The sequence below is a fragment of the Balaenoptera acutorostrata genome, chromosome 3 (genome assembly GCF_949987535.1).
Source record: "Balaenoptera acutorostrata chromosome 3, mBalAcu1.1, whole genome shotgun sequence".
Taxonomy (NCBI): Eukaryota; Metazoa; Chordata; class Mammalia; order Artiodactyla; family Balaenopteridae; genus Balaenoptera; species Balaenoptera acutorostrata.
The window spans coordinates 62665417-62682933 of NC_080066.1; the positions used below are offsets into that span (position 1 = coordinate 62665417).

The following is a 17517-nucleotide window of genomic DNA, read 5'->3' on the forward strand; positions in this document are numbered from 1 at the left end:
TTTGAGAGACTAATGCCTGTTAATGTCCCCTAGATTTACATAAAAGACTTCAGTTACCATGTGCTTATGTTTCTGTTTACAAGTTTGCTGTTGCTACAGCTAGAAGTAAAGTCTTTCATACTACCAGTACAACTTTAAAAATCTAATACAACCAGCTTATTTATTTTTTTTATAAGCCCAAGGTTGGTTTTCTAAACAATAGATGCAATTAATCCATTTACTAGAAGCACCTGGTTATGGTTTTGAGTCAATAATATGTCAGGTCCAATCTTTTTTTATGGAGACAGGTTTTATCCAGAAATCTGAATCCAGTGTTTTTAAAACATGTTTATGCTCCTCAGCTTAACTCCTGAATTGGAGGCATAACATTTCTTACTCTCCTTATCTCCTTTGCTGTTCTCCCAGAGTTCATTGCTGACTGGAGGTGGAACATATATTTCAAGGTCAAACCATATATTTATCTTACTTTTCTAGACTAGTTTAAGAGGGGTTTGTCTTAAGAATACAATAGGCAGTCTCACAGACATCTGGCGTGGGACTCAGAATATGGCCAGACCATCTGGGGTTAGACTGGGGAGGTTTTTTTCCCCTCTCCTGCATGCCTCCTTTCTGGACATCTCCCCCATCCTCATGCTTCTCTCTTCAGATGAACACTCAGCACGTACTCAAGGCTTCTCCAGCACCTGAGGCTTTCACTTGCCATGGCAGTGCCTCTGGCCCTGGCATTACCAACCTTTCCATCCAGGTGCTCCTCTGTAAAAAGTCTACCAGACACACTCATTGTGTCATTTCAATTTAGCAGGAGAGAGAATCTGACCAGCCTAGCGTGGGGTTGAGAGTTGCCTAGTTGTCCCTGGATTTATAATGCTGCCCTTTCCAAAGACTAGAAGGGGCCAGATATCCAAGAAGAGGGTGTGGATAGGAAGTCGGTGACATGGTCTCCTTTTACAGGAAGGTATAAAGAAGAAGTATCTACATGATAGAGACCATGCTTTGGACATGCATTGCTTTTTTTCTCTCTTAAACACTGTATTTTAAGCTTTCCCCCGTATTATCAAGTTATCATAAGCATTATTTTAATGGTCACATTAAAAGCCGTTGTATAGACTAATTGTAATTTAACCATCTCCAGTTGCTGGCCTTTCTGCCACCATCAGGTCACTCACTCTTCTGACCTTGCACCTTGTCCATTTATCTACAAATACACATACTTGTCATTTAAGAGTTTTTTAAATGTTAAAAATAAGTAGTTGTCATAGTTGCTAGCACTTCAAAAAGAGTGTATCTTCCTAAAAATAGAATGGCTTAGTGGTTATGAGAATTTTAAAGTAAAATAGACAAATTGATACTGCAATTAACATTTTGCTTTCTTGTATCTGTTTTTCACATTCTCTGGCATTTTAATGGGTAAAGTTTCATTTGAGAGAATTTTTATTTCACAGTAGATACATCGTCATGACCTATGAGAACAGAATCTCTGAAAGATTCAACTTTCTAGTCATCAGATAGTTTAATAAGATAGCTGCAGAAGTTACCAGTAGTCAGTCGTGATTGACCTGTGTTGAAAATGAGGTAATTTACCTACAATTTTAAATACTATACTTTTATTATCAGATGTGGAAAAATAGGGGGTGTGTTAGAAAGAATATTAGTCCCAACTCACCTCCTTCAGCTGAGCACCCATGACAGATTAATTCAGTAACAACTTCCTCGATGCCTATTGAGTTTCAGACTTTGTACTAGGGCTGTGAATGTAGACATGAATCTTGCTTTCATGGTTCTTCAAAGTCCCTCTCCTCGCCTTAGCACACAAGAGTTTTCTTATCTAACATGTAAATTTGTCTCATATATCAATATAATAGGGCACCCTTCTCCAGCCTGCTTCCCCGGGTAGTTGTGTGGATCAACTGAGAATACGTGTGAAAGGAAATTGTAAGTGGTAAAGAAGTGCCATAAAATTAGGAAGCCACGGACATTTTCTTTCATGTAAAAAAAATTTTTTTAACTTCCTTAGAACTTTAAATAAGCAGCACATTAACCTGAGTTGCTTACGGTTTTGCTTTTAAATATATATGAACATTTTATTCATGGACCAGAGATATGGTTGAAAATTTTGGCTTGGTTATTCTCCAAGAAAATAAGATAGTGGTTTTGTATGATTAATGTTCTAGAATTATCAACCAGAAAAACCTTTTTGAGCTGAGTGATTGGAACCACCAAAGGAAGGCTGAGTGTATGACAGGGAGAACTATATTTTTGGTTCCCTGACGACTTGCCTTTGCTTGATTCCAGCTGCAGCACATCGTGAGTGATGAGATCTGTGTACAAGTGACTGACCTGTACCTGGCAGAAAACAATAATGGGGCCACTGGAGGCCAGCTGAACACGCAGACCTCAAGGAGCCTCCTGGAGTCAACATATCAGAGGAAGGCTGAGCAGCTCATGTCAGATGAGAATTGCTTTAAGGTGAGAGGTACTCAGGTAGTCAGGGACCATGCTGACGACAGTGTGAGCTGTTGGAGCTCTCTCCACCAGAAGTCAAAGCCATACCAGGGTACTTTGACCCAGTGATTCCACTCCTAGACTGCCTTGGAGAGCCTGTGAACTCACTGGAAGAATTGCAAAAAACATGGAAAAGTAAAGTCTCTTGTGGGTAGTCTGTTTCTTGCCTTTTAAAAAAATTAACTCTTACATATGATTTTTATAATTTTGTATTCTGCTGCTTCTCTGAACATTTTTTTGGGTATTAAATGCTTTGTAAATATTATTGTTTAAAAGTGTAATCCATGATCGTTGTAGAAAAGATAGGAAATGCAGAGAAAAGAAAACTAGTCACCTACAGTTCTTCCCAGAAATAATCATTGATGGCATTTCTAAACTTTTCTATACTTGTATATATTCTGAAAAAGATTATACTGGGCAAAATGTTCTGGAACTTATTTCGCTCAATTAGCAACACCTCTGGGTCTTCAGTATCTTCTTATGACTATTTGATATTTAATTTTATAGAAAATTATGCCTGTCTAGTTGGACATTTAGGTTGTTTCCGGTTTTCCGCCATTATAATAGCTAATTAGAAAAGCCAATAACTGGAAACAGTCTAGGTGTCCCACCCTTTACGGGAATGGTTAATGGCAGCCTATTGTGTGAATGCTGGATGGCATATTTTGCAGCTCTTAAAAGTTACTTATAAATGATAAAAATACTGAAACAAATAAAGGACACAAAATTATGTGTGTTATGATTGCATCTATGTAATAAACGTGTATAGTTGAACAAAGCCTGTATGTATTAATGTAAGGACAGGTTTAGGTGGCCCAGAATAAGGTTTGTAGTTGGCCTAGCAGAGAGAGCTAAGCTAAATAAAAGTTTGACCTTGGTGGGCATGGTCCATGTACTTTAATGATCTGACCCTCAAATTGTTCACTTAGTTGTCTGCTTCTACTTTCAGCTGTTTCTTTAGTTTCTGATCTATCACCTGTACTGTTGGCTTAATTTAGAATCAAAGACCTGGAAACGAGTTTTCTAGTTCAGTCACAGATCTAATGTTCTACTGTCCGAGGACTTTCCCACTACAGAAGAGATTTCCTAAGCCTTTCAGAGTTTTTTTTTGTTTGTTTTTGTTTTTATTTTTTAATTTTTATTTATTTATTATTTTTAGCTGTGTTGGGTCTTCGTTTCTGTGCGAGGGCTTTCTCTAGTTGCGGCGAATGGGGGCCACTCTTCATTGCGGTGCGCGGGCCTCTCACTATAGTGGCCTCGCTTGTTGTGGAGCACAGGCTCCCGACGCGCAGGCTCAGTAGTTGTGGCTCACGGGCCAAGTTGCTCCGTGGCATGTGGGATCCTCCCAGACCAGGGCTCGAACCCATGTCCCCTGCATTGGCAGGCAGACTCTCAACCACTGCGCCACCAGGGAAGCCCCCCTTTTAGAGTTTTAAATCTATAAATGTTTATTATGAGTTTAGTGGGTGTTTACTTTCATGGTGGACGGAATTATCACCCCCACCTACAATGAGTTAACAGTGTATTAAATTGTGTGGTGAGGGCCTATGAAGGAATGGGTAGACTCATCCTGTAGATAAGAATAGTTGTCAGAATAGCAGAGGGAATAGCAGGAATAGAAGGCTTGGTAACCAGGAAAATTGTGTCATCACAGTGACCTTTTTCTTTAAAATGTTTACATAGAGAAAAAAAATCCATAGTATTAGCATTAAGCTAAGGATAAGCAGCCCTTCATATCCCCTGCCCAGTCCCACCTCCCGCCTCCTCTCCCTTCATTTTTTTTCTGTGCATATTCTACAGTGTTTTTTAAAAATCAGGCATGTTTAGCTCTCTGTATATCCATTCAGACCCTTTTCTGTGCATTTGCATATATCAACATATGTTTATGTAGAAATAAATGATTAGATTTAGATTGGATTAGATAGCGTATTTTACATCTTGCTTTTTTTTTTTTTTTAACTTAATATGTCTTAGAATTTGCTCTATTTTGGTTTATATAGATCCAGCTCATTTTTTCAACTGCTGTGTCATACATAATAGTATGAATGTACCATAGTTTTTGGGGGTTTTTTTTGTTTGTTTTTGGGGGTTTTTTTGGCTATGCCACATGGCCTGTGGGATATTAGTTCCCCCACCAGGGATGGAACCCAGCCCCCAGCAGTGAAAGCGCCAAGTCCTTAACCACTGGACTGCCGGGGAATTCCCTGTACCATAGTTTTTTAAAAAATCATTGCCTTATGGGTAAACGTTTTAAACTATTTCCATTTTTTACTATCTCAAATAGTGCTTCATTGAACTGCATTTTGTTGTATTTGTATGCTTGCGTGCATGTGGTAGTGTTTGTTTAGGGTAGAGGCAGAGAAATGAAATTACTGGGTTAAATGGTATGCATATTTTAAAATTTAAACTTTAATGGATATTCCCATTTCGCTCTCCAAAGTGACTGGCTATACCAGTGTGCACTTTGATAAGCGCATTTATTTCCCCATTCTTAGTCAACACTTAGTATTATCAAACTTATTTTTGGCAATTAGATGATTAGAAAAATATTTTAATTCACATTTCCCTGTTTGCTACTGTTTCCTATTTTTCTCTTCTGTGTATGGCCTACTCGTATCCTTCACCTTTTGCGGGGGAGAGGGGTTGTAGTTCTTTTTATGTACTTTTTCAAATATGATTTTCTTTGTCATGATTTCTCTGAAATCAATTGGTCTTCCCCTATGTCCTGTCCTTCAGTGCTCAGCTGAGTGTCACTTCAGTGAAGTGAAATCTTTCTCATCTCACTGAGGGGGAATAACATATTGCGCATGTTTCTAGAATAGTACCTTTGTAGTTATTTTGTTGTAATGTAAATACAGCTATTTGTATCCCTTTTCCTTCACTAAATTGAGCTTCTCCAAGCTAGAAACCATGTTCTCTTCTGCGTGTGCCTCTGCCTAATAAATAGCAAACATTCAGTGACTATGTGTTAGTTGAATGAAGCCTAGGAGATTGGCAGAGGAGCCATGGAGAGGAGGTGGGGGTGTCCAAATGGTAGAGGATCTTCACAGCCATACTAAGGAAAAGGTATGAATTTTGTTGTGGTTGGCGAACAGCGAAGCATTTTTAAGGACTAAATATTCCACTGGATTTGAGCTTTCAGGAAGATTAGTAACGCTGAGTAAGGAGGAGGGGAGGAATCAGAGTCATGTTTACAACTGGAGGCAGTTACCAAATTTGGGTGATGGATGTGGGCAGTCTAATAATAAAGCTAGTCAAGACTTGGAGAGTGGTTGCAGAGGTCAGAGAGTTGGGGTGAACACATGGTAAAGGACCTAACAAGACAGGTGTCAGACAGGCGAGGAGCCTGCTGGGATGAAATTGAGCTCAGTTTTAGGCATGTAGAGGAGACTGTCTTCTCAATATTACTTTGAAGAGTGGTTTCTTTACAGCAGTGGGACAAATCTCGACACTCTAGGTCATTCATCCTAAATCCAGGGGGGTTTAGCAAACTCCTAGGAGCAGTTTTTTTCAAATCTGTTTTGGAAGTAACTATGTTTGTATGTGTGTGTGTTATGTTCTTGTTACTTTTTAAATTTTACTAGCAAATAGGAATTTTTAAAGCTTCTCCAGAAGAACTGTGAACCAGAACTGGTTTCTGGTCCTGTTTGCTTACTGACTAGCTGTGTGGCCTTGAGAAATCAGAACTTTCTGAATTTTAGGTTTTTCCCTATGTAAAATGAAGAGTGTTGAAATAAATGATTCTCAAGCTTTCTTCTAATCGCTGATCTTCACCATGTGATTCCAATAGTGATCTGGTCTGCAGCGAGCCCTTAGGATAAGGGCATTGAGAATCCTGGGATTCCAAAAAGAGAGATCTGTGTGTCATCACCATTTGATACTTCTTTTGTGCAAAATGTGACTTGGTTTTGCCTCTCTCAGTGTACTGCTTTTAAATATGAATTTTTAAAAAAATCACACAAATAGTATTAGCAGAACTCAATTTCAAATATGATTGGTACCATTGCAACAGATCACTTCTTATGTTGATGCTTTGTGTTCCTTACCTCATGGTATGTGTGATTTCTTGGGTAGTCTTTATTGTGGTGGAAATGTGATTGCTGTTTTCTGTTTGATGTTTTCCATTTCACTTTGGTATGAGAAGTTTCCTTTTTTTTTTTAAACACTGTAGACTTGTTTACATCTTTGTATCAAGTCCCATAAATGGGATTATCAAGTGAAATGGCATTGACATTTTATGGTTCTGACTTTTGAGCACTCTTTCTGATATTGATTACTGTTTTAGCTAATTCAAGAAGTAAGAAACATGAAATGGTGCTTCTTGCTGTAACATTTCGTTTTGCTGGTAGCAAGATGGGACCTTTGCCTTTTTATCACCTGCTAAGCTTTTGAGTTATCTTCCTCATCTCTTAAATTGGAGCAAAAGTTTTTTTATAACTTTATTGCCTCCCCACCTCTCAACCCTTGAGAATCTAGTTAGAGCTTTGGAGATGGTCTTTTGTTTACATTCAGGTTTCTTATTTGCAGCTTATGTTCATTCAGAGCCAAGGCCAGGTTCAGTTGACCATCGAGCTTTTGGACACGGAAGAGGAGAACTCGGATGACCCTGTAGAAGCAGAGGTATGGATGAGTATACTGGAGAAACTGGGGAGGGTATGTCTTGTTCTGAGAGTCTGCCCAGTGAGTGTCTTCTAGAAGCCCAGCCAGCGTTAGCTTGTTTAAGGGTCAGGACCTGATGCTTAAGTACAGGTCATTTCAGCCATGTCTTCAGCTGAAGAGAAGGACTGCCTGGTGGTAAGATATTTAGGATTGATGGCAGTCTCATCTAGCTTTCAGGAAATCCCTCTCCTCTGAGGAAATCTCATGGTTGGCAGCTTTCTTGTTTTTCTCCTAAAGCACAAGAAACAACAAATTAGGTGCCATCTGCCCAGTATCATCTTGACCCTTTGTGTCATGTTTACTTTTTATTGGGATAGATGGAGCCAGGAGTTCTCAACCCCACGGGGTAGACAGAGTGAGTTGGTTATCATAGCTGGGTCTAGCAGGTAATATTAATGAGAAATGCAAGCCACATGTATGTATGATGCTGAGGGCATATGGAGGGGTGGAGACTGTTGTTTTATGGGAATATTGGCTCATGGTTGCCAAATCTTAAATTTTTTTTAAAAGAGATGCCAGAAATTTAGATTTTGATGTGAAAGATTCTGATTTTCAAACATTTGTCACTATACACTTTGTTCTTTAACAAAACCCTCTGTAGGGAAATAAAACTTGTCAGTGAGCCAGCTTCTAACCATTTATGACTTCTGGTAACTGTTAAGTATCTCAGAGAAACTTTAGGTTTTGTATTCTCACAGATTTTTTTAAGCTGTGTTTTAATACCAAGTAACAAGCATGTCATTATGGAAAGAGATTTTTTTGATCTTGAATTTAAGTATTTCAGACATTTTAGTCATAGAATTTGCTAGACAACCTGATGAGGTTGGAGTTCAGTTTTTGTGCTCTCTCCCCCACCCCCATTTTGTGTTTACAATCCCAGCGCTGGTCAGACTATGTGGAGCGATACATGAATTCTGATACTACCTCTCCTGAGCTTCGTGAGCATCTGGCACGGAAACCAGTATTTCTCCCACGGTGAGTGAACCAAGTCCTGTATCGGCAGCATAACACTTACGCACAGTCCAGGAACGAGGAGTTAGATGACTTTCAGTTTCTTGGTTTTCACTTATTCTGTTGTTCTGTCTACTGAGGATGCTAATTCAGGGTTTGTATGGTTTTTACACCATGAGCTTACCTGGAGCATGTGCCAAAGCATCAGGGAGGTAAGAGTTTTAGGAGTCAGTAGTAACTTCCCTTTAGGAATGTGTGTCAGAGTCTCCAAGGTTTGATGATTCTCTTGGAGGACTCAAGGACTCAGCATGTAGGCATACCCACAGTGATGGTTTACTGTAGCGAAAGGATACAAAGCTACATCAGCAAAGGGAGAAGGTGCCTGTGACAAAATCAGAGGACGCCAGGCGCAAGCTTCTAAGGGTCTGTGACTTCCACTGGAGGCACAAGGACACTCTTCATTCCTCCAGCAGCAAACTATGACAATATGTTTGAGATGCTGCCTACCAGAGAAGCTCATTGGAGACTTGGTCCTGGGGGTTTTATTGGGTGCTAGTCCTGCAGGCACCCTCTGCCTAGCTTGTACCAAAATTCCAGACTTCCAGAAGGAAAGCAGGTTTTCAGCATAAACCATTTATTTTGTACAAGCAGTTTAGGTACAGTGAGGCACTCTTATCATTCAGGGAATGGGGGAAACTCTCCCAAAATCCAAGATCCTAGAACCCAGCCAAGGGACAACCTTGTAAGCAGGGTTTTCAAAGGATAGCAGTCTTAGGCCTGCTATGTTAACTCTCTTCACGGAATTTTAAAAATTTCCTCCCCATATATGGGCAAATTGTATGCTGGACCTCTATCTGAGGATGAAAACAGAGTTTCAGAAGTAGAAAATAGGTTTTGCTGTAGTAGATTGGCTTTCTTCCTTCCCCAAATTTTGCGAATTGAAATCTCATGTCTTACATTCCCAGAAAGGTATTATCCCAGTATTATTAGACTTAGTCCTAACTGGAACATGGAAAGGGGTGTGAACAGAAGGGCCCTGCCAGCTTCTTCCATTCAGTGAGTCATTTAACAGACTTCAAGCAGCTGCTCTGTGCCAGGCCCCTTTCTCAACAAAACAGGTTTATAGTCTCCATGCTTTTTTTTAAAAAATTTATTTTATTTATTTATTTTTGGCTGCGTTGGGTCTTTGTTGCTACGCACGGGCTTTCTCTAGTTGCGGCGAGCGGGGGCTGCTCTTCGTTGTGGTGCGTGGGCTTCTTATTGCAGTGGCTTCTCTTGTTGTGGAGCACGGGCTCTAGGCACGTGGGCTTCATTCAGTAGTTGTGGCACGCAGGCTCAGTAGTTGTGGCTTGCGGGCTCTGGAGCGCAGGCTCAGTAGTTGTGGCGCACGGGCTTAGCTGCTCTGCAGCATGTGGGATCTTCCCGGGCCAGGGCTCGAACCTGTGTCCCCTGCATTGGCAGGCGGATTCTTAACCACTGCGCCACCAGGGAAGTCCCTCCATGCTTATGGAACAGTACAAATAAACATAACATTGTATATTTCTCACCAGATTGGCAAAATTCTTAAAAAGATTTGTAATCTGTGTTATGGAGGGTGTGGGGAAGAGGGGAGGCACTTTGATATACTGTGGGGGAAATACTGATACAATCATTCCAAGATCAGGGCAGTTAAAATGTATAGGACCTTTACCCTGCCTGGAACTTTCATTTTTAATAATTTGCTGTACAGCTGTTAACAGCTGAGGTTCTTTCTCAGTCTTTTTGTCTTTGAGACCCCTTACAGTCTTAGAGATTGAATACACCAAAAAACTTTTGTTTATGTGGATTATATCTAGTAATATTTACCACATTAGAAATTAAAACTGAAAAATGTTTACTATGTTTATGAATTCATTAAAAACAATGCTAAATGCATTCTGTGTTATCATAAGTAATATTTTAATGAAAAGCTACTTCAAAACAAATTAGTGAAGAGTGGCATTGCTTTACATTTTTGTAAATCTGTTTCATGTCTGGCTTAATAGAAGAACAGCTGGATTCTCATATCTGCTTCTATATTCATTCTGCTGCACTATTTTGTTTCATCGAAATATGTGAAGAAAATCTGGCCTTACTGAAAAATGTAGCTGAGAAAAGTAGTATTTCCATATCCTTTCAAGATAATTGTGGATATTCTTTGATATGACAGCAGAACTGTCCAGTAGTAGTTTCTTAAAGGTTAGTTGCAGTATCAGTGAACTTTTCATGTGGTTATGTCAAAATCCATTGGTTTATCTTGTACTTTGAATTTTTTTCATGCATGGTTTTATAACTTCATGCAGTTGGTTATTTGGAAAATGTTAGTTCACTAAGTTACGCAGACCTACCAAATGTTGACACGTCTTCATTTTACGTATTCCCACCCCCCACCCAGCTCCCCCAAGAAAAACACCACATTTATTAATATTGCCGTTGACCTCATCAGTCACATCTTTAAGTAGTGGGAAGTTCTCACACCTCATGCTGGCCAATACCAGTTTACCAAAATTCAAAGTTTTACTTGAAAGCTTAAATTTTATCATTGGCAACAAATGTGCTCAGTTGTTTTCCTTGATGTACCAGTCTCCCTTGTTCATTTTTGAGAAAATATTTACCAAATACCCCAGATTAGCTAGTCAGCTATTCTTTCAGGTAAAAATGGTGAACCATTTGCAGCTCAAGCAGTGCTCAAGTGCTTTGCTTCATGAATCCCATGGTACTTTGGCACACAAAGGTACTTTATGTTTAGTTCCCATTTCATCACCCAGTATATTAAAAAGATGTGAACTAAGGGTCTGGGATTTATCAATAATAAGAAATGTTACTGTTTCATTAAGGACATTCTTAAGTCAGACCAGCTTTCCTTTTTGAATTGCCAGTGTGTGGCCAGAGAAGAGTACAAAGATATCTAAGGACAGCTTGGTGCCATCGCCAATTTGTTTTTTTTTTAGTGGTCACTATTATTATTGCACTGCCCATGCTAATGTTAATACTGTTTTGGGTTTTTTTTAAGAAAGAAAGAAAGACAAATAATGTTTTAGTATTATTATGACAGTAGTTTTGATCTTACAACTTCCTAAAAAGCATCGTGGGTGCCCCCAGTAGTCCTTGGACCAAAGAACTGCTGTCCTACGGAAATGTATATACACAAAGATATTCACTGAAGCAATGTTTTTAATAGCAAAGTGTAGGAAACAGTAGAATTGTCTAGCTGACAACCTTTCTCTGCTTGTGTTGGAGGGAATTAAGCCTGCCAAGGCATCCACTGATGTGAATTACCTTCTTTCCTAGATGTGTAGAATAGCACTAGTTATGTACCATCTGTGGGAGAATTGAAAAAAATAGACATTTAAGTAATTTTCTGTGCTCTGTGGTTCAGATGAAGAACTTGATTAATTCCTGCTAAGGAATTGTTCAGTTAAGACACATTCCTCTGTAGCAGTTAAAGAGAATGACACAAATCTATGCGTAGTGAAATGAAAAAATCTTCATGACATTAAGTGAAAAATTGAGAGAGACCTAGAAGATTTTAAATGAAAACTGCTAACAGTGGCTACCTCTGCCAAGGCAAGTGGGATTTCCAGATTTGGGGTAGGGGATAGTTGGCAATTTCTACTTTTTATTCTTTGTATCTCTGCAGTTGAAAAAAAATTTTTTTAAACAATAAAACCATTGGACATTTTTAAAAATGTATGTAATTAAAATTGTGATAAGTGCTGTGAAGGCAAATAATAAGGAAAGCTTTTGGGGCAGCCATGGGAACCTGCACCTGGAGGAGCTCTCATCCTGCAGGGCTTTGCTGCTTTGTAGGAATCTGCGGCGGATCCGGAAGTGTCAGCGTGGTCGAGAACAGCAGGAAAAGGAAGGGAAGGAAGGGAACAGCAAGAAGACCATGGAGAATGCGGATAGCCTGGATAAGCTGGAGTGTAGATTCAAGCTGAATTCCTATAAGATGGTGTATGTGATCAAGTCAGAGGACTACATGTATCGGAGGACCGCCTTGCTCCGAGCTCATCAGGTGAGAACCAGTAACTGGAATTTCTCCACACTTCTCCCTCCTCAGCCAGGACCAGGCCTGCCCCAGAGGCTTCTGGTTGTTTCTCTCCCTTTGTGAAAATCTCTTGGATTTGAGAATTGTTGAGTAAGGATGCCGTAACAAAGTCCCACAGACTGCATGGCTTAAACAACAGAAATTTATTGTCCTACAGTTATAGAGGCTGGAAGTCCAAGGTTGAAGTGTTGGCAGAGTTGCTTTGAACCTTCTGAGGACTGTGAGGGAAAAACTATTCCTTGCCTTTCCTAGCCTCTGGTGGTTTGCTGGCAATCATTGGCATTGCTTGGCTTGCATATTTCTGCCTTCATTTTTACATGGCATTCTCCCTAAATGCGTGTCTGTGTCCAAATTTCCCCCTTTAAAGAATGCCAGCCATGTTGGATTATGGGTCCACCCTACAACAGACAGTATGAGCTCACCTTAACTAATTACATCTGCAACAACGTTATTTCCAAATAACGTCACATTCTGGAGGGTGGAAGCTAGGATTTCAACATATGAATTTGTGGGGACACAATTCAGTTAATAACAGCTGGTGGCACCTTCCAGTGAAGCTACTCCTAGCATTTACATTTCAGGTAGTATTGCTTGTATGAATCCTGCCTGTTTTCACATGCTACCTGAATTGTGAAAGTCCTAGTGCAGTTATGTACCAAGGTATTATGCCAGGCCCTGGGACTACAACCATGAGGTAGAGCAGATAAGGTAGTGTGATGATGTGCACTGCCAAGGAAACTAGGTGAAGTGATCAAGGGTAACTGGCAGGCAGGGCCCTGCTTTTGTTGGGGAAGACCTCTCTAAGGAGGTGATGCTTGAGGCCTGAACAATGACAAGGATCCAACCTGGTGCAGAGTTGGGGGTTGGTACTTTTTAGGCAAAGGAAACAAGCAAGCACAAGGCTGGGAGGGAGGAAAGGACTTGGCATTTTCAAGAAACTAATAACATCAACGTGGCTTGCGCCATAGGGAAAGTGGGATGCATGAAGTTGGAAGGGTGGGCAGAGGCTACATTACTTAGTCTCATAGGCCACGGTTTGGATTTTGTTTGAGGTACATTGAGACATCGTTGACAAAGACATAGACTGATGAGAGTGAGTTGAGGGCCCCAAGTTGGAAGGGCAGAGACCACTCGAAAGACTGCTTTCATTCATATGAGATGTGATGGCTACCCAGACTACCAGGGTTGTAGAGGAATTATAATTAGATTGGAGGGACTTCCCTGGTGGTCCAGGGGTTAAGATTCCACGCTTCCAATGCAAGAGGCTTGGGTTCGATCCCTGGTCGGGGAACTAGGATCCCATATGCTGTGTAGTGCAGCCAAAAAAAAAAAAAAAAGATTGGACATATAACTGTCTGAATGTGGTAATGTTTGGATGTAGGGAGGTTAAGAGAAAGGGGAACATTAAGGATGATGCCTGGTGGTTTTTGTTTTCTGGTTTTGTTTCTTTGCTCATTTTGCTTGAGTCAATGGGAAGTTTAGGGGTACATCTGTTAATAGGAAGGAGTTACCAGGTTTGGAAGGCAGATGAAAAGACTACAGAACATTCAAGTGGGAACCATAGGGTGGGCGATTTTTAATATACTTCTCTCATGGTGCTCTGTGTTGTATGCCTGCATGTTTCTGATTCAAATGATTTGGGGAGCTGGGCAACACCTAATTTATCTTTGTATCCCCTTCTCTGCCTTGCTTGTGGGCACTAATAAATATTTACCGGATGTATAGGTAGGAACACAAACCTCCACTGAAGATCTGCTATGCCCAGCTCTCTGCTGGGCAGGGTGGGGTAATAGCGGGAAGGGAGAGTGGGCTTTAAGCCCTTTACCTTGTTTTACTTAAAAGTGGATTGCCATGCTGACAGAAGTGACTAATGGCCTCAACTCAGTGTCTCACTCCGGGTACGAATCAGCCCGGTTGCTGGTTTAAAACTGCAGATTGATCAAGTCGTTCTCTCCCCACCCCCTGCCCCGCCCCGCCCCACTACGTGATAATGATGCAGGAGGCTAAAATCTGCCCAGACCCTGTGTTGGTATTTCTTTGGGAACTTTATGAATTCCAACTCCTTATGTGTTCTAGGTTCTTAATCTCTTTCAATTCTTTTCTTTAAACAGACTCCTAATTTTTTTTTTTTTTTAACTTGTCAGTGGTATCAGCACTGATAAGCCCACATCTTTCCTCTGGCACTTGAGGAGAAAATTGGGCTTTGTATTTGAAGGGTTTTTAGTCCTAGTTCATGGGTTTTTTTTTCTTCATTCTATTTTGCAGTCCCATGAGCGGGTAAGCAAGCGGCTACATCAGAGGTTCCAGGCCTGGGTAGATAAATGGACCAAGGAGCATGTGCCCCGTGAAATGGCAGCGGAGACCAGCAAGTGGCTCATGGGCGAGGGGCTGGAGGGCCTGGTGCCCTGCACCACCACCTGTGACACAGAGACCCTGCACTTTGTGAGCATTAACAAGTACCGTGTCAAATATGGCACAGTGTTCAAAGCCCCATAACTGCAGAGCCAGAGCAGATAACTTGAGGGGTGTGTGTGTGTTGGGGGGGGGGGCACGTGTACTCGCACACACCGAAGAAACAAGGAAGATGCCTTTCAAGCCTCACTGGGCCTCTCTGGGACATGGCCACCTGATCTGTGTGTGGCTGGTGCAACCTGGCACCAAGTGGGCTACATATAAGGAACGTGGATACCTTACAAAGCCGGAGCTGGAACTTTTCCCAGGGGTTTTGGGCATTACCCTGCCCTGGAGGGGAAGAAATCCATGCAAGCACAGGGACATGCAGTTTGCTTGCACACACCAGCAGAGCTAAGACTGGAGCCTCCTGGGGCCTGACCTTCAATGAGGGAACCGGATGCTGTTCACACCTTGATTGGAATGGGCGAGCATTGACTGACAGACTGGGGAAGGACTCAATGCTTAGATGGATTGTAACTCTGATGGTCACTGCTCCTTTCCTCTTCCCCCCCAAAAGGAAAAAAAACTGGATTGGATTTTTTTTTCCTGGTCACTTGAGCACATCTAGATCACCCATTAGATTTTCTCTGGGACCTGCAGTTTGGCTTTGGGATTGATCATCTTGTGGATTTGATTCCTGACGAATCCCTTGCTGCCCACCCGTTATTCTCTCCTCTGGTTCTCAACCTCAACAAGTTCAAATCAGTCGTCCTTTTTAGCTCCCGTGGAACTGTTTTGTACCTGCTTCTTTACTAGTCTACCCTAGTGCCATCCACCAGCTTTACTCACACACACACACACACACACACACACAGTTTTAACTTGGTTTTTCTTTTTTTTTTGTAAATAATGTACATACTGTCAATTTTTTATTAAAAGAAATATGCTTTGATGTGCTAGCATAACTGCTCTAGCTTCTTGTGTACCATAGTTCTATGTGGCTTCAGATTTAGTACCTATGAACAGATGTACAAGACATTTATTACACTTTTTACCAAAGGGAGTTACCGTTGTAGTACTTTTGTGTAAAACTTGTCTTCCCCCTTGCCCCAACTTTTTTTTTTTTTTTTTTGTAAATAAATAAAGCTTGGTTCTTACTTAAGGAATAAACTCTCAACCCAAGTCCCTTGTCCTCACCAGAGAACTACTGTGAAGCAGGGATTTGGGCTTCAGTTCCTTATCTACGGTACAAACAGGATTTAGCTTTAAATAGTTAGCAGTCAGTTGTATGTGTTCCAAATCAAAATATCTTAAATTTTTTAAATAGAATTATTCATTCTTTTAGTACGTATTTTCCCCCCTTATTTCAGCTGTTTGGAAATATTTTATATTTGGGTAAGTTGTGCAGCTATGTAGTTTGTACTTCTCTGTATTTTTTCTTATCCTTATTGGAAATGGGAGTGAACAGCTTAAATACCAAACCAGTGTTTGAAAGAAGTGTGTACAGAGTGTGTGGTATAAATGGGGCTGGGAGGGAGATTCGATACATTTCATTAGCAACTGCAAATGGAATATATACATATATATTTTTTTAAACTACATAAATTTAAACTGGCAGATATTTAAACATGAGTGATTAGGATTTTTATATGTGGTCAGCCTGGACTTTCTGAACAAAGACCAACTGAGCCCCTCCCAGTACTCTAGTGAATTTTCCTCCAGCAACCATTACCCTAGTCATAGCTGTAAAGTAACCAGCAGTGATTTGTGTGGTTTTTGCTTTTTAATTAAAAATTCCCAACATCACCACCACAAAACCACAAATTTTTTGGCTCTGGACTTTCATAACACATGGTAGACTTTTCCGATTTTAGAGTTTTTTGTTGGGTGTGGTGGGGGGGCAGTGAAGGGATGGGACAACTACAGGAGACTCAGAGCCCAAAAGTGTAGGGTGGCAAAAGAGCCTTGTGGGAGGAGATTCTCTGGTGAAGCTGGGGCAATGCCTGACTTGGGAGATGGAGTGATACTGGGGGGGAAGATCTTCAGGTTTTCCCAAAAATAACTCACCTCTGCTTGCTTAAGACCATGTCGACTTGGAATTACAGCCGGGGGGGGTGGGTTGGGGGGGTGGGGGGGTGGGCGGGGTACTGATGGGACCTGACCAGGGGCAGCCCCAGCTATTGCTGTCTCTGCATAGGGTTATGCCCAGAGCAGCTGCTTGCAGGTCAGGATAGGGTTTCAGGGCCAATAGAGGAGAAAACCCCATCCTACCAGTGCAACCAAAAGAAGGGGGAGCTTCACCGACAGCCAGGGTTTCACAAACAGCATTTATATCCCTCCTGCCATCTGAGCTCCAAGCTCAACTCAGCCTGTCATAGCAGGAAGTTATATTTTAAATCACATTTGGTATTCTGTACTTAATCACCTTTCCCTATGATTTGCATTTGAAATGTTGTAAACTTGGTCAGTATTTCTATTAAAATATCAGGGCTCATGTTGTGTATATACTTTTCTTCGTAATGATTTTATAGACAAGGACTTAATAGCATTCCCAGGAGGGGGGAACAAGCTGCCAACAGATTAGCAGAGTAACGTGAGGATGAAATTGGAGGTGTTTCTGGCATTATGGCTTCTCTGAACTCTTCAGTTCCGTGTAGGGAAATACATTATTCTGTTAGGATCGTGAATTCTATGTATGTGATCTGCAGTCTCAAATCAAAATCTTCGGAGTTTCTGGCGATGGGCAGCACTTACCCATATACATAAAACAAAACATGTAGTAGAGGAAGCTGAGGTTACTGGGGTGCAAAGCCCTCTCTATTTAACACATGTCTGCCGATTGGCTTGAAAGCACCGGTCCTGGCGCCCCGGCTCTTGCCACGTTAAGCAGACACGGGTTTTCGAGATAGCCAGAGGGCGGGCTGGGACCAGAGGGCAAGGAG

General features: G+C 41.1%; 1 protein-coding gene across 5 annotated transcripts in view; it reads left to right on the forward strand.

Moving 5' to 3' along the window:
• The window catches only part of SIN3A (SIN3 transcription regulator family member A), a 64596-nt gene extending 49062 nt beyond the window's left edge, over positions 1-15534 (forward strand). For all 5 annotated transcript variants that reach the window (XM_007197672.3, XM_057542634.1, XM_057542633.1 and 2 more), the window contains 5 exons: positions 2293-2466; positions 7030-7122; positions 8042-8136; positions 11941-12148; positions 14447-15534. In XM_007197672.3, coding sequence (XP_007197734.1) covers positions 2293-2466; positions 7030-7122; positions 8042-8136; positions 11941-12148; positions 14447-14677 — 801 coding nt within the window. In that variant the 3' untranslated portion in view covers positions 14678-15534. The remainder of the gene's footprint in view (positions 1-2292; positions 2467-7029; positions 7123-8041; positions 8137-11940; positions 12149-14446) is intronic.
• The last annotated feature ends 1983 nt before the right edge of the window (positions 15535-17517 follow it).